Here is an 18,727-nt window from a genome sequence, read left to right on the forward strand (position 1 = left end):
CAGTTATAATTGACGATTCAGTCGGGGGTCTTCAGGTCACTGTAGATAAGCTAAATAGGTACTCCGCATGCATGGGTTTAAAAATCAATATTGCAAAAACCAATGTAGTAAATCAATATTACGTACACGCTAACAGAGCGATCTCTTCGCGCGCAATTCCGTTCAGAATACCAGCCCTGGGAGTATACGTTACAGAAACTGGTAGCTTTTAAAAAGAACTGGGAGGGCGGCTAAGAGTAGCGGGCGCCACATTCAACAATATGACGGCTGTCTGGAGATCGGATATTTACTCGGTAAAAAACCAAATGCCACCTATATAACGCCTGCATAGAACCTATTCTCCTTTACGGATGCGAATCGTGGTATCTCACTAGAGCCCTAAACAGCAAAATACTAAGTTTTGAGAATAGGCGTCTCAGCAGAATCTTGGGCGTGGGGTGGTTTGACTTTGTGAGGAAAGAAGTAATAAGGGAGCGGACGCAGCAAATTCCGGTGACAACTGTCACCAAGTGGAGGCAATACGGTTGGCTGGGCCATATATTGCGGATGCCTCCTGAGAGTCTTAACCACGCTTGGCTACTTTACAAGGCATCAGATTCTCAACGTCTTGGACGTCCATTGCTGACTGTTCGTCATTACTAACATAATTATGTCAGAACATAGAAACAAGAACCTGACTTGGGTGGAGGCATAGGAGCTGGCAGCCGATAGAGATGCATGGATGCTCTTTGTGGATACCATATGCTCCAAATAGGGAGCGGACATGGAATGATAAAGATGCTCTAGTGCCATCCAGGGAGAAAATACGGGAATAGAGCCATAAAAAACCAATGTTGTTTGAAAACATTAAAAAACAAATTATATTCATATACAAAAAAATAACAACATTCCAATTTTTTTGTATATGCATTCTCGTCGAATGCAGCCCTGGCGAACAATAAATAAAACATTCACGCTCCTAACTTTTTTCTACTCAACCAATTAAAGGTTTTAAGAGCTACAAACATGCCCAGGCCAGCACGTAAATTGGTACAGTAGTAGAAAATTTGTTATTATTAATGCATATTTTAATTTTTGGTGCTGAAAACCCCATTTTCATTCGTGGGTTGAAGATTGTATAGACGTTTGAAAATTTCGCTAATTATCAGAACAAATCAATCTCTAGGACTTATAATGAAGTTAGATGTTTATTTTTTTATTTAATGTCTCGAAGATTCTCTGATTTAATTCATATTTAATATTAAATTAATAAGATGTACAAAAAGAGAGATAAATACGCTGATTTGAACGGTGTGGCAACTAGAATTGCTTTCGTAATAAAAATATGCAGGTACTTAAACATTTAATATCTATATTCTGACATCATCGTTTGGTAATAAAAAATAAGTAAATTAGCTATACACGGCATCCGATTAATGCAAACTGATTTAACGCGGAGATAAATCATTTCTTATCGATATGTATACATAACCTATATAGTATGTATACATACCTATAGAACTGAGGAAGATATCAAATACACGATAATTTATAATAAATATTAATAATCGAATCAATGAATGTTAAATGTACCCACCTCACAATGTTCACGATTTGGAGTTAATAATGACGTATAATAATTAATAATAATTATCATTCTTTTACACAAAAGCATTACATTTTTATATGCCCTCGTGTGTACAATATGCTCACACAATAAATATTATGTTTAGCTGGAAACAAATTTAAAATGTACACAAAAGAGTGGCTTATAAAAATGGGAAGGAGCCAGTCGGAACAGTTTGTGCGTGATTAAACATTTTTTTGTTAGTGTGTCGGATTGAAAAAATGTTATTTTATCATACTTTTAAAATATTATTTCACTAAATTCTACGATTTTATCAGTTTTTACCTCCTTGGAGTTTTTTCAAATTTTTTTTTTCAGTTTCAATTTTGATTTTATTTTGTTCAATCATTTTTTTTTAATTTTCGCGTTTTAAAATATGATCAAATTTTTTATACGATTTTCACATTTAAGGAGGAGTTTTGGACGTGCATAGTCGCTCAATAGAAATTGCACAGAAAAATATAATTAAGATACTGTACAAAATTACTATTTCCTAGTAATGAAATATACGCATAGAGTGGACTTTTTAGTTTTAGAAAATTATATTTATTCCAGTGCCTGAAATATGTTCACTTAAATAGGGAATTATTTAGTAATAATTTAAATCGTATTAGCAATAGATCCGGTAGTGTACTGTCAGTTCCAGGATGCAGAACTAAGTTCGCACAGAGGCACTCCTTACATGTTAGTACAAGATCCTTCAATCTTCTAACTAAGGAATTACAAAACATTAAATCACTGGTACAGTTTAAAGTAGGTTTTAGGTCTTGGATTAGCACGGAAGGAACAGATAGACACCCTTTTTAAAAAAATAAATAAAATTAAAAATAAACTTCATACTGCAAATAAATCCTGTTTTCATAATATCAGCATATGTTCATTTTGTTTTTTTTTCTTTTTCTTTTCTTTTCATGGTCATGTCATACCATATTTATATGCTGTAAACTTATTAATAATTAAAAAAAGGAATGGCCCACGATCAGACGCTGAAGTCTTTGTGGGCATTTTTTCCAATTTATGTTATAGCTTAATTTTAAGATGTATTTTTTAAGGTGTATTTTTGTAATTAAATTCTATGTAAATATATATATTTGGAAAAATAAACAAATAAAAAAAGATATATAAAAAAATCATCTCTAAACATTACTCGGACTAAATATGCTGTTATATAAAAATTAGTAAATGTGCCTACCTTAGAACAGATATTTTTACTAAACTTTGTATACCAAAAAAGTACTCGATTTCATATTTTAAAACGAACGTGGAAACAGGGTAGGAAAGTAAATGGTATTCGACTAATTTGGACGATATGTGTGATTTAAATTTAAAACTAATGTTTAATAATGTTCAAATAAGTTGTAATCAACTTATTTGAACGCCCCATTCTCAAACAGTGTCATATTTTAACTTTTCTTCAAGACAATCTTTTTCAAGATTTTCTTTGAAAAGTGTAATAGCATTTTTTAAGAGAATCTAAATAAATGTGACATCGACATAGCATTGAAGAATGAAAATAAAAATAATAAAAACTCGATGAAAAAAACATTTAGTTTTTGCTTTATTTTATCGTATGTGCGATATCTTGCTGGTAAATATTTGCATTCAAGAAGGTCAAGAATATTATGGTAAGGTTTTACTATGTCTCACAGGAAATTATAAGAACTGGACCACTGAGTCACACGCATAATCAAATAACTCAACCGGTTATACAAATAACATGTCGATTATCAAATAATCGGTTATGAGAAATAGGGCGTTTAAACAAACGAGTTTTGAGTTCAATATATAAATATGTACATACTTTTTATTTGTATTTATTAAAAAAACACAAATACATGCAATTACAAATATACTATTTTTACTGTGAGAAAGGTAAAATAGGCGACGTGGTGTGGTATAGCAGAATATTTGTACGGATCTATCGGTTCTTACATGGACAGTTATCGGACATGCCTATTCTAAGGAATCGATATGTTGCAGTAAATAAAAAAAATACGCATTAGTACACGCACAAACTTATTTCTAGAGTATGAAATGAGTCTGGGTGAATTCACATTTCGGTGTATAGAATTTTTAAATGTAATTAAAATATAAAAAAAACTTTATGTCCCTTACAAATACAAATAAACAAATAAATCGCAGCCCCAGAAGTACACTGTCTACGTCTAAATTTTTTTTTCAAAAATTTTTTTGAGATTTTATTTTTTAAAATTTTATTTGGGAAACCAACAGTTCTACATACATAAATATAAATGTCAATGTTTTCTTTTCCTGGTAAACTTTTAATTTGCTCTCGTATTTTTTCCTAATTTGATTATCAACTTTAATTTAATATGTTTTTGTTCTACATGTATTCTTTATCTTTTCTATTTATTATATTCAGATTCTTTACTCTTACTCATATATTTTTTTAAAACAACCTGAATGTAACATTAAATTTTTACTAATATGTTATAGTTTTATTTTTATGTATTTATATATTATAATGCATCTACACCATAGATTTACGTATTCTACATCTAGTATATCCACGCACAGGCTATGCATATGTTTTTTTTTTGTTATCTTGTAAAGTTTTTTTAAATTTTTTTTTAAATTTTATTTTCTTTTATTCAGGAAACATACAGTACAGTTACAAAGTTCAATATTTTACACAATTAGACTTAATTCTAATGGACCAGTGAAGTTTCCATATTATATAAAGTTATATATTATGTAATAAAAAATGCACTAAATGTAAACGAAAAAATTGTAAATAAATATTTATGGTCTACAAATTGTGCAAAGTTAGTAAAGAAATATGATACATATAAAAGATACAATTAAAAAAAAAAAAAGATTTTTTAATGTATTTTTTTAATGAAAAGGAAATATGATTCCAGTAAATGGGGCAGAATTAGGACAGGGGTGCATGAAGAGAGGATAAGGAGGGAAAGGGATAGTTTAAAAGTATACATATTTATTACTATTTATTTTAATGAATTGTAAGTATCTATTTTAATGCTGACAGGGAGATGTTTGTGTAGTTTATGTCGTTAAATATGGTATTTTGCACTGGAAAAGACCTACGGAAAGAAGTATTTTCATTTTAACATACATACTTATTGGTGAATGCAGTTTGACCATATTTTATCTTTCTAAGGAGAACACTATCTAAGAACCTACCTCTACGGTTTTCTTGAATTTCACAACAAACTTCAGTATTTTTTAAAATCGATTAGTAACATATCGAGAACACTGCAGTAATTATGATGATAATAATGTTTGGATAATTTATATAGCGCCATTTTTGTGAAAATCACCTCAAGGGCGATTGATGCATTGTTCTTATCATATTTTAACAGTCAAGTGAGCAAATACCGCAAAAAATACCGGGCATTATAATGTATACAGTAAGTTACGAACATGAATAAATTTTAAAAAGTTTGTTTTTGCTCTCCTGCAAAATGGCCAATTTAGATATACCACCCTGTACTACTGGGGGTGAGAAATATTAGAAAAAACTTTTTTAAAACGCGAGAGTTGACGTGGGAATTGAGGACCGTTTTGTCAAAAATCGACATTTGCTCGAAACCTATTTTTTCAGGAGAGGGTTGTGATTCGCGTCAAATCGCGTGAATAATCTTTATTTGAAAATAATTACACCTTGTAACTAAGCTAAGCTAAGACTTTGATGTTATCTAAAACTGTTATTTAATTTTGTAAGTGAAAATTCTTGATGGAAGTTCATTGTTATTTATTATAGAAATAAAAGAAGAGTGATACTTTAATCCACAAATTTAGAACAACCAGCGACCGGTTTCATCGCTTTCGCGACATCTTCCAGACAGGTATCTTTATTAAGGAATTCAATGTATTTATACAAAACAGACTCAAGACAAAAATAATTTTATTTAATTTACTTTCTTATAATTTTGAATCCTCTATCCTTACCTCTGTTTTGTATAAATACGTTAAATTCCTTAATAAAGATACCAGTTTCGAAGATGTAGCGAAAGCGATGAAACCGGTCAGTGGATATTCCAAATTTGTGGATTATCACTGGTAAAGTATCACTGGTCTTTTATTTCTATAATAAGACTTTCATGTTTTTTAAAGCCGGTTTTTAACGGTTTTTTTTGGTGAATAATTTTTCAGGTAATCGATGCGTCTCGATACTTGAGAAAAAAAACAAATCATCCCCTGGGGCGAATATCGTATTTTGAAATACAAATCTTAATTATGGTGGAATTAATGTTTATGGGCCTGCAAGTTGTATTTTAAGGGCCTCTGACATATAAATATGGATAAAAAGTGTTGTTTTTTAAGCGAAAAAATATTATAAATCTCTTTCGAAAGTTCACGCTTTCGTATTTCCTAATGGCTCAATTTTACTTTTTAAGTGGCTCAAAGCCAAACATTTTCCACCAACTTTATAATCTAGTGCAAGTAAAAATACACATTCAATTCAAACCATATTAAATTGATGCTCAACTATAAAAATAGTAGTCTCGTTGATTTAATTTCGACATTTCATGGTAAAGGTAGGTACTTGATATTTATTATAATATACGCATGGTTTTTAAAAATCAATTATACTGATTATTATTTGTTGCATTATTATATTAATAATGTGAAAATGATCCTCAAAAAATAATATAAAGTATAAAATACATTTGACGTTTGAGAACATTATTCTGTGTATTGTGGCAGATATAATAAAACCAGAACCCCGGGCGGGTGTTGTCGACTCGATGGCTGCTACCGGGAAAAAACCTGAATAAGGATATCGAGTGGAGATACGAGTCGTTGTGTGGTGATTGACGCGTTTGTCTGACATTCTTGGGGTCCTGGGTTTTTAAGGATTATTAATTAAGGGGAATATTGATGTTAAAGGTTGTTTGAGCTGCAATATTTCTTTGTTCCTGGACTGGCACTTGAAACGTAAGAATGATCACATAGCCTTCATGTAACAGATGATCGGAATGCGTTGCATTTGGTCTATAAAAGCAGTACCACTATATATTGTATAGGGCAAATTATTCTAATGTTTCCTATATGTATTTGGGTTTTGTGTCGTTGTTTGATTTGTTTGTATTACTACGTTCTTCTTCCTTTCCGAGGCGGAATCTGGAGCGTGCGACCGCGGTCTCAATTTGGAACTAACACTGTATTCCTTCACTGTCATACGGAAATTAGAAAAAGCTGATTGTGCTGACCACGTGTATTTGATTGATCACAAATTGACAATACTGCAGTGAGGGGTACAATGAAAGCTTTTAAAGTTTCTTTGTTTTGTTATTTCCGCGGTTTGATTGTAAAGAAATATTAAATTTTCGCTTAATTATTATTTTTTAAATTGATATTGATATGCGAACCTGAAGAAAGACTCAAGTATTTATGGACAGTTTCGGGAAAGGGGTGGATGATTTCATTGTATGTACCACTATGCACCACTGGGTGTGTATGCAACGCCGGAAAGTGGACTGATGATGATGATGATGAACGGCAAATTTGCGATCTCTTAAGACAGCCATTTTGTTTCCAATGCCCGGGCCTTGAGTCTAGGTGGTGTTGGTATAATGCGGCACCACCTCCAACCGTGACATATTATGTGCAGTGAGTATTGTGTTAGGAGGTTATGCGGCGCTATTACCTTTGTGTGTTGACTTTTTACAACCGACAATAACACAGCGCGCATTATTTTGACACGAGAGCAAATAAAATACTATTATTCACGTGTAGTAAAATGCACGGTCGCCGGTAAACCCATATTACTCGAGTACCTGTGTAATAATATTATACAGCGACGATAAATACACTATCAGGGTCACATAAGTAGAGAACATCAGATGGGAATACGACTCTTATTCTACCACTAAAATAAGGATGGTATTCCCATTCATATTCTACTACTATGCCTGCGGTGCTATTCTGAACCGCTCTCGCGGCCGTAGAGAACACTTTTATAGTATTTTGTATGTAAATACGCGAGACAAAAGCATTTTCTACGGCCGCGAGAACGTTTGGAATATCACCCCTGGGATGCTATTCTGATCAGCTTTCGCAGCACGAGAAAATAGTTTTTCTCGTGTATTTAAATACAAAATACACGAGAAAAACTATTAACAAAATACAAGATAATACGGCCGCGAGAGTGTTTGGAATACCACCTCTGAGAATACCCCTGGGAAAACCCCTTGGAATACCAGTCCAAAGGCTTCATTAACTTGGTATAAAGTTACGCCCAGGGGTGCTATTCTGAACCACTCTCGTGGCACGAGAAAACCGTTTTTATCGTGTATTTTGTGTGTTAATAGACGAGATAATACGGCCGCGAGAGCATTTGGAATACCACCCCTGAGAATACCCCTGGGAAAATCCCTTGGAATACCAGCCTATAAGCTTAATTAACTTGCTATAAAGTTACGCCCAGGGGAGCTATTCTGAACCACTCTCGTGGCACGATAAAACCGTTTTTCTCGTGTATTTTGTATGTAAATACACGAGATAATACGGACGCGAGAGCGTTTGGAATACCACCCCTGAGAATACCCCTGGGAAAATCCCTTAGAATACCAGCCCACAAGCTTCATTAACTTGGTTTAAAGTTACGCCCAGGGGTGCTATTCTGAACCACTCCCGTGGCACGAGAAAACCGTTTTTATCGTGTATTTTGTGTGTAAATACGTGAGATAATACGGCCGCGAGAGCGTTTGGAATACCCCCGGGAAAACCCCTTGGAATACCAGCCCAGGGGTGGAATACCAGTCACACGCTGTAAAAATTAGTCTTCAATTGTAAGGCGAAATTCTCGAAAACGTACGAAAAAAATTGATAAAAATGATTTTAATAAAAATTATTTACATGAACTACGCCATAAGTTCTTAAGAATCAACCAATGATAGGGTGTTGTGATAGATTTCCTGTTTCCGGGAAGCCAACTCACCAATCATCAGTTTTGTTTTATAGTAAAAATATTATAATATTTATTTATTTATTCATATTTTTTTCCATTATAAACTATGATTAGTAATAAAAATAATGTGACCTCACTGGGGTTATCTTCAATATGTTCATATACTATTGATTTTCTCAAATTCGACGAAGACAAATTGGAAGAAATTGCCTAAAGGCAATATACCCGCCTTTATGCATACGTATGTTTGTGTATGTAAAAAAAAACACAAAACCTCATTATACGTCATTTTCGTAGACCACATATTTATTAAAAATGAAGAAATCATAATAATTATAATACTTTTTGGTTTCTGAAATATCTCAGTATTAAATTGAACGTATTGTAATAGCTATTAGCACGATTTTAGACTAGAAAAAATATATTTATTATAAAGAATATGCAGGAAAAAAGAATCTGACAGATGATCGTTAAATGCAATAAAGCGTCGTTAAATTCTCAAACGCCATTTTCGACCATTTTTTTAGATAGCTCGAACGGACAGTATTGTTCAATGAAAAGCAAATGACGGTTCATCAACATAATAATATTAATAAATTAGGAATAACATAAAGACATCTAGGTAAGTCGGTGACCAGTCCAAAACAGCGGCGGGCAATCAATCAATCAAACAGTCGTATTGTTGAGGATATTCCGACCATTAGTGTATTGGAGATCTTACCTTCTTTTTTCATCCCGGCCTTGAAGCATTTTCTCAGTCTGCAGTACCGGCACTGGTTCCTCTTGTCCTTGTCCACCACACAGTTGCGGCTGAACCTGTCGACGCGGACAATAATGGCATTAGATTAATGGCGTGTAATTAGCGCCGGTCTCCTTGACACGGGGATCAGGAATACAGATACGCGAGGCCTAGTTGTGAGCTAAACTGTTCTAGAGAGCCAGTGTCGTGTTCGGGTGAGGGCGCTTGCGTTTGTCCAACGTTGTCGCATTTAATACTAAAGTCTGCTCATTATTACGAGAATTTCCAAATAAACAAACCAGCCGGCAGCCGCGTGATACCCGAAGGAGAATAGCCTATTTCACACATATCTTAATCTGCACAACACTCTTTCCTCTATCGTTCTTGCTCAAACTATAAAGCCTTTTTTTCATCTATTGATATATTTAACATGCCCCTTAATTTATTTTAAAATAAATTAAGACTCATTCTTTCTGTTGCTAACTTCTGCAGAGGAAAAGTGAGGGGAGCGCGGCGCAGTATCATACTCCCCCCTCCCCCCCTTGTTTCTCCCCTGCAGAAGTAAGCAACCATTTGCTTTTTTTGATATTTTATTTATTTTTATTTTATTCGTTCTAAAAAAATATTTTAATGTGCCAATATGTCTTCTTGCTCATACTGATCATCGTGGATTCGGATGTGACAGGGTTAAATGAACACCTTTATGGTATATGTATAGATACTATTTATATATATATGTATAAAAATAAATGTAAAACGAACTCCTTCTCTAACACGAGTTTTCACTCTATTAGAGAAATAAAGAGATAGAAACGTTATTATTAAATATGTAACTACCAACCATTTTGTAATTTTATACTTATTTTGTCAAGAATTTTTTTTCAATAAAAACATTTTTAAAAAAGCACATGTTACACACTAGGGAGAAAATATTAAATTTTTTACAAGAAAAGAAAAGAAGAGTACTGTAAGAAGGTTGAGGATGAGGAAAGAAGGCAGAGGAGTGGAGGAGAGGGATTTATAGTATATCCAAGTGTCAATTTGGAAAAAAATAATACATCAATCGATTATGCTCCTCATATGAATACCAGAAACTTAAAAGGGTGTAAGTGCCATAAATAACGAAAATGATTTTATTTAAGAAATGGATAGTATGTGCCAAGGCCAATGTCCTACAGAAGGGTATAAATGCCATTGTAGTACAAATAATATTTTATAAAAAATTCTAAAGATGGCGTTGGTTGTAAGTACCAACATCTGTTTTCCTTTAAAAGGTGTTAAGTGCCATCGCCAGTCATATGCTATTTGTATCAAAATGGTTGACAATGAACCGGTCTCTGTGAATAGTGGTGGCGTTAAAAGACGTAAAAAGGGGGAAAAAAGTGCCCAAGTGGCCCGAAAGAAGCTAAAAGATTCTGGACAAGAATATTTTACATCCAATAGAAAGTTGATTCCTGCAAAACGACCCCCAAATCAAGAGGTTTGTACATTGTTTTAAATCTTCACCGGTTGTCTCTACTAGATAAAATGTCACTCATCATGCGCTAGGGATGTGCCAACCTGTAATTTTCTGCCAACCATGACATAGTTTAAATGGAGTATTTGTATTGAATTCAATTTTTTAAATCTCCCGGTCAGAGGTATTTGGGTGAAACTTTATTTTTACTTGTTTTTAGGAAAGCAAAAAAAAGAATTTAAAAATATATTTTTTATTATAAATTCGTTTAAAGATAATTAAACCTTAATAATTATATTTTCATGGATATTTTCGTAAATATTATTATTAATGTGTAAATAACTATGTTAACGGCATATCAGAAAATAAGTTACGCCCTAATGATTGCAACCGGGAGAAATTACTATATCATTATTACACTCCACCACATTTAGTTCCTCTAGTTTAGTTTCTACTGAGTGATAGATATTGACCCTAAGTCCCTAAGATACGCCCACGGTTGCGTACCTATATTATCTATGTTGCTTTCATTCACTTCATTTTTTATTTTAGTGTATCTGCAAATGCAGCTATAACTGCAAAGAAATACCTTTCGAACAAAAGATGTCATTGTTCACGGAATTCTATGCGTTAAAAAACAATGAAAAGCAATCTTCTTTTCTGATGGGATTAATCCATTTGACAGAAATTAAAAGAAGAAGGCATGGAACCTATGAATCTCCTGCTCTAAGTAGGCGACAATGCACCGCATATTATATGCTTCCAGATGGCAAGGGAAATGTTGTCGGTGTGTGCAAAGCAACGTTCATGAACATTTTTTCCCTTTCTCCAAAAAAGATTCAAGTACTACTCGATAAAAAGAAACAAGGACATACAACCTACTTGGAATCAAGAGGAAACATCAATAAGAAAAAACGAAAATATTCAGACGAAGATGAGGATGAAATTAAACAACATGTAAATATGTTTCCCAGACTTGTAAGTCATTATGGTCGAGCGAGATCAGAGAAAGAATACTTAAGTCCAGATTTAAATATACATCGTTTGTTTAAAGCATTTAAGATATCTTTTCCGGAGTCAAAAGTCACATATAAGTTCTACTCTAAAATTTTTGGAAAGGAGTTTCCGAATTTAAAATTTGGCCAGAAACGAACTGATACATGTGCAACGTGCGACCTCTATGTTGCTAAAATAAATGCCGATCCATCTAATAAAACAATACTGAAGAATCAACTTGAATTACACCATCGAAAAGCAGAAAAAGCAACAAAACAGATGTCACTTGATATAAAAAAATCACAGATGCCGAGTAGTAATATATGCACTGCCGCCATGGACTTGCAACAAGTTTTGCTGACACCAACTTTAACTCATGGGCCCATGTACTATTCGCGACAATTATCAAATTTCAATTTGGGTGTGCATATCGAAAATACCGGTGATGGGTATATGCTTATGTGGCATGAAGCTATTACAGGAAGAGGGGGAAATGCGATAGCATCCTGCATTTACAAAATGTTTTCTAATAATTTTATAAGAAAGGAGAATCTCATCATGTGGAGTGACAATTGTAGTGGACAAAATAAAAATAAAATGATGATATTTTTATGGGCATATCTTGTGTATAAAAAAGTTTTTACATCGATAGAGCATAAATTTTTAATGAGCGGGCATTCATTCCTTAGCTGCGACAGGGACTTTGCTTTAATCGAAAAAAGGAAACGAGTAACACATTCCATTGTTCCTGCAGATCTTGTTGATATGATGAAAAATACTCGTGACAAGCAGCCTTTTAATGTTATTTCAATGACATCACATGATTTCATGGATTTTAAATTGGCTGCCGAAACATTTTTGAATACTACCACAATGCAGATATCGAAGGCTCATCGCTTGAAATTCGTAAGTGATAATCCTTTCGTTGTCAAAATGAAAGAGACCCACAACTCTATGGAGCCCTGGAAAATTGTAAGATTATTGAAGAAGAACAAAAAGTTATCGGATTTAGATAATTATTTCTTACCCATGCTGAATTGCAAGAGCAAAATAACAGAAGATAAGAAAAAAGATCTCAAAAATCTAATACCTTACTTGCACACGGAAGAACATAAACAGTTTTATAATAGAATTTTAGATATACACGATGTTGGGTGCTAAATAGTAATTATACTGAATTATAAATACCATGGGAATTTTCATCGTCGTCACATCACTATTATAGATAGATGAAACAGTGGATGTACCTATTTCTTTATTCTCACTAAGGCACTAACACCTTTATTGCTTTAGAGAGCAGGGCACTTTGGCCCTTTTAAAAGAAACTAACAACGGTACATGAGACTTTCTTTTAAATTATTTGTTTTTTTGATTTTATACTTAGTTTAATATGTCTTTTTTATATATTTTTTACTAAACTACATTAAAATATGCTCTTTTGTTGATTTGGCATAAAAATAAAATAATGTTTTCTTTGAATTATTATGTGTATTTTTAATTTCCCGTCTGCTTTCCTTTTTTGTCCATGGCACATAGAGCCTTTTAAGTTTCTGGTATTCATATAACAATAATTTTAGTATGATAGGCCTGTGGGTTGCCCAAATGGGCTCCTCGTAACGAGCTTAGGTCATGGGCCAGGAAGCAGACCGTGATACTCCAGCAAAAAGTACCTAGTCAGCACCATGCGAAGGAACTGATAAAAAAGTACTCGCATAGGTTTGCTTTCGACCTAACAAAGCTCGGCCGAAATCAAGCGAGGGTCATCGCTAGAGCCCTTACAAAGCACTGCAGATTAAAAAATCACCTTGCTAGAATGAACCTTTTCGAAACTTCAAGATGTAGGTTCTGCAGATGAGGAAACACCAGTGGCGAATGGTGATTTTATTTACAGGTAAGCTATAAAAAAATATCATACATTTGTACCAACATTTCTAGGTACATAATATAATGTAAGTAATATATACTATGAATTGATATTTTCCCGTGGTTCTGTTTGATACAACAACTCTCATCCATGAAATCAACTCAAACGATGTAACTTCGTGATATATTATATTATATTGATATATTATCAAATACTTTAATACATAACTCATTATTTTTTTAAAAAAATAGCACTATGAATTCAGTCGATATTAGGTATTCAATTGAAATGTCAACTGGCCGAATTGTTCTAGAAATTAATAGTGCTAAAAACGGCCGCGCCGCGCCGAGCGCCATATGTCCTGCAATATGACGCATGAAAGTAATTATGGTCTTATGTCAAAAGTACCATCTCAAAGAAAAATAGCCCTTAAGAAATAATGTTTTTCAAATCAAGAATCTTCAAATAATTTGTGTAATCTGCATGTTTAATCTAGAAGAAAAAACCCGCACTCAAAATATAGTATACTTATTTGTATGAAAAAATAAGCTGGAATAATCGGCTAGTTTCTTGGCTCACCGCAGGCGCTGGGCGCACTTCATTAATATTTATATTAGGATAAAAATACAAACGGTGAAAATGATTTAAAATAAATGGTAATTATTTATTTGTTTTTCTGTAAATAAAGTTTCGGTAAAACATTATTATGGTTAGACAAATATAATGGTAAGCTGCGCATAATCGCTTCTATACACGGTTCGCCCCTGGGAAACACCTGTACACATTATATAAGTGTGATGCTTTACATCGTAAAAAGAAGCCGAATCCTCGGGGTACCAACGGTTAAACCTGAGGATGTTAAAGGGCTCGCCCTCTACCTAACAGTCCGATACTTTACGTATCTGGCTGTTAAGTAGTATCTTGGGCTGGATTTTCTTGCGTTTTGCAGGTCTCTTGTTAATATCGAAGAGAGTGTGGGGTAGCTCAGTTTAGCCACGGCATCCCCCGGGGATGAGCTACTGTAAGACTCATTATACCTTTGATCTAATTTACTGTCCATATTTCTGTCTTTAGCTTCAATATTATTTTCTATGTTTATAAATTATATTTTGTTCAAATAACATGTATGTTCACTGTGCAAATTGGCTTAGGCCGTTAATAAATAATACAAAAATATTTTGACGTTTAAAACGTGCCGACGTTTATGCTAGGCTCACGGGCTAGGTAATAAGAATCAACAATTTATTCGCCATTACAACTTTATAAATCATTTTATTGATAGCCTTCCGATAGATAATTTTATCTTCCCAATAAAGCGAATCATGCGACAAATGACTTCGCTTGTCGTATTCCGATTTCACAGAAACGACAATGAGACAATAATTAAAGCGATATTACGATCCTGTAGATATTTATGCAACAACACCTCGCAATTAGACCCGAGATAATTAGGTCTTTTAAATCGATCAATCTTTGCACAATTAATAGGCAGTAATCACATTTGAACCTCTATATCACCTCTTGTGTTAACATTCTATTTTGTCCTATATAACAACTAGTACAACTAATCCTGACTTCATTATACTGGAGACATTGCATTGGCTATACTTAGTTGTAGTTTATTGCATTAACTATAAATTATTTATCACCGGCATTTTACCCCTTCTAAGAAGGGCTATAAAGGTTTATACTGCTTATTTACATGTTGCTGCAATCAAAATAATAAAATTCTGTATAAATGTACATCAGTCATGATTTTTTAAATTACGATTTTTTACTAAAAACATTAAATTTGTTAAAACTTAACAATAGAAGAAAAATTAAAGACCTTTTAAATTTATTCAAAATTGTAAATTCAATATGGGATTGCCCTGAACTATGATCTCTCATCAACTTCAGGGTGCCTGAAAATATGACTAGAACTGGTGCCACCGCTTTGTAGAAACAATTCACGAACAGTGTATACTTGTAATGCTGTATTAAACAGACTTCATGAACTCGGCAATAGTTATTCCCACGTATCTGATATATTTAGTGTAGGGTATTGTTCCTATAGAACAAACCTTTTGAACTTTTTTAAAGATGGTGAATGGTAATTATATTTATTTATTTATGCATTTCATAATACAATGAAATGCAATTTTTTGTTCCATTTGCCCAGCTGTATGAAATAGTACTTTTCGGTTTTCTTGTTATACATATTACTTTAAAATATTTTATTATTTAATTTGTTTTTTACATTTATTATTGAATTGTTTAAACTTTCTACTGAATATGATGTATAATTTTTAGGTAATTTTATTTTTATATAAATCTTGTATAATTTTTAGGTTTATTTTTTTTAATAAATCTTGGGTAAAAAGAAAATTTATGTTTAAAAAAAAAAATATACATAAGCCAAATATGTTAGTATTATACATTTTTGTAAAAGGCAGATTTGCCGATTATGTTAAAAAAATTAAATAAAAGTCAGATAAAAGATGCCGTTTGATATTAAAATACGAATTTTTTTCACGAGTCCAGGCGAATACATAAATAAAGTGTGAAATAAAACCAAAACTCTGGACGGCTGTTTTAGACTCGATGGCTGTTTTAGACTCGATGGCTGCTCTCAGGTAAAAAGCGAGAGAAGATAAGTCCGCCTTGCTGCGTAGTGGTTGGTGCGTTGGCCTTTTATTCTTGAAACCGATTTTGTTTTTTTTTTTTTTTAAAGAAAGAATATCAGAATGATATTTTCTGTGTCGGTACCTTTTCTGTTTTTTATTGTCCGAAGACGACAGATAAAACTAAGCGCTTTTTTGGTTTTTGGATGCTCCTACTCGTAGCTCCTATAAGAAACAATTTATCAAAAAAGTATTACAATAAAGACACGCTAATGCTAAATATCTAGAGTGTAAAAAAATCATTGCTCTAGTGACATAATTCAGGGAGAAAATGCGGGAATACGTTTGTATGAAGAAAAGTGAGACCGCGTTTCCTCTTAACACGCTACAGAGAATCATGCAAAATTCGTGGCAATTTTTTTTAATGCATGGTAACTCTTGTTTTCTTTTTGCCTTTTTTGTCCTGATGCATGGTAGCACAAGTTTTCTTTCTGCATTTTTGTTATGATACATGGTAGCAATAGTTTTCTTTTTGCATTTTTGTTATGATACATGGTAGCAATAGTTTTCTTTTTGCATTTTTGTTATGATACATGGTAGCAATAGTTTTCTTTTTGCATTTTTGTTATGATACATGGTAGCAATAGTTTTCTTTTTGCCTTTTTTTCCGATGCATGGGTAGCACAGTGCTAATCTTTACAAGGGAATAAATAAATGCTAACTGGCCAAATTGAATGCCTTTCAAATTTGATTAATTGTATTTGGTGACATAGTAAACACAATTAACAGAATGTGCGACTAAATTTGGGCCTTTTGTTTGCTATCTCAGGTACTATGCCGGGTATACATACAAGTTTACACGCCTCAAGTCCGTACGTTTACTGGTTTATTACTTTATAAAATATAAAGTGGTATTAGCAAGGTCTTCTTCCAATTGTTTTGTGACCTCTGGTATTGTGCAGATTGGCCACCATTCGTATGTGGAGATTCTGGGTAAAACCACAGACTCTTTCTGTCAACAAGTTTTTTTCTATTTTCTCGCGCGAATGATAAAAAATAACTCCGAAGTCACCCGAGTGGGTACTGCTAGATATAACCCTTATTTGTGCGAATTTCGTTCTCTAATGGTATTTTAAAATAAGTTTTTTTAGTATTAAATTATGCCTTTAAAATTACGTTACATACCTGATACAAAAGCACCTGTATTCTTTGGAGTCGAGAAAAGGTGTAATAAATAAATAAGGTTCTTATTTAACATATTAATTGGTAATGGTTTTTGTTAAAAACAAACACCCATAAGGGACATTTTTTAATTTTTTATTTATTTCATTTTTTGTACATTGGCGGGCTTATTGCCAAATGGCAATTTCTTCCAACCAACCAATAAAATAAAAGTTTTATTTTTATAATTCAAGTTACAGAACATATCCAATAGAAAAAAAAGATTAAAAAGTTAAAAATATATAAAAATAAAAATAAATGTATTTGTAAATAAATTACCTTAAATCAAAACTATTACTCAATGGGAAAAAGGAAAAAAAGAGGAAAGAGGAAAAAGAAAAGGAGGAGAGATTAAGGAAGAGAAAGGAGATGTTTCTTCAGACGTGATTTAAACAGAGATAATGTAGTAACATCTTTGATAGTGGATGGGAGATGATTCCACAATCGAGCCGCATGGACACTATATGAGTTAGAGAAGAAAGAGGAATTGTGGATGGGTATTAAGAGAGTGCCTTGAGAATTAGAACGAAGAAGTAAACCATGAACTGATAAGCGTTGAAATTTTTCACGCAGGTATGTATGAGCGTGATATGAGGGAGTGATAGTCTCTCCGCTGTCTAATTTTGAGCCATTTCAGTTGCCTACGATAATCAGAAATATGGTCATATTTCTTAAGACCAAAAATGTACCTTATGCATGTATTCTGAAGTCGTTCAAGTTTATCGAGTTGCTCACAGCTTAAATCAGTCATGAAAACATCAGCGAAATCTAAAATAGGTAGTAGTAATGCTTGTACAAGGGTGCATTTATGGGTAAGAATTTTTGGGTAGCTACGTATAGGTAGCTAGAGAAAAACCAATCGAACGGTATATTAAATGAATCCTTATGGATTGGTATACAAATAGTAATTTATCAATAAGATTTACAAAATATGTCCAAAAGAACATTAAACTATAAAAAAGACACTACCTTGTCGGTAAGTTTCATCTATCGAAAAGTGAGCTAATTATTTATTTTCTTGTATGACTGTCTTTGCAATAAGAACACACCAACCGAGCTGTCTTTGGGTACTTCATTGAAAAGCCTAAGCGTTCTTGGTACTGGTGAAAATAATTGGTCGGTGTAAAAAAAGTGAGTTCCATAGTTTCCTACAGTAAATAAAGTTTTCGTGTGAGTAGTACGATTCGGAACATTGATGTTAATTTGAGATTGTATATCTTCAGCATCCATCTTACTGGATAGAATGGGGGCAAGAAGGAGCCTCTACAAGAGATTGCGAATCATCAAACTAAGAAAAAAATGAGAAACAAAAGCAACCCGGCACAAGGGGGCCTAGATACGACG

General features: G+C 33.1%; 1 protein-coding gene and 1 long non-coding RNA gene across 8 annotated transcripts in view; one reads left to right on the plus strand and one right to left on the minus strand.

Moving 5' to 3' along the window:
• LOC148285616 (transcription factor HNF-4 homolog) overlaps window positions 1-18,727 on the minus strand; it is a 233,560-nt gene that overhangs the window by 33,346 nt on the left and 181,487 nt on the right. For all 7 annotated transcript variants that reach the window (XM_088243220.1, XM_088243211.1, XM_088243203.1 and 4 more), the window contains exon 3: window positions 9,226-9,320. In XM_088243220.1, the coding sequence (XP_088099346.1) occupies window positions 9,226-9,320 (95 nt within the window). The remainder of the gene's footprint in view (window positions 1-9,225; window positions 9,321-18,727) is intronic.
• LOC148285617 (uncharacterized) lies at window positions 10,551-13,175 on the plus strand. Its single transcript, XR_015825512.1, has 2 exons — window positions 10,551-10,723; window positions 11,252-13,175. It is a non-coding gene; the product is annotated as an uncharacterized LOC148285617 (long non-coding RNA).

Source organism: Micrasema longulum, unplaced genomic scaffold, assembly GCF_059751315.1.
Source record: "Micrasema longulum isolate JH-2025_06_02 unplaced genomic scaffold, ASM5975131v1 h1tg000020l, whole genome shotgun sequence".
Classification (NCBI taxonomy): Eukaryota; Metazoa; Arthropoda; class Insecta; order Trichoptera; family Brachycentridae; genus Micrasema; species Micrasema longulum.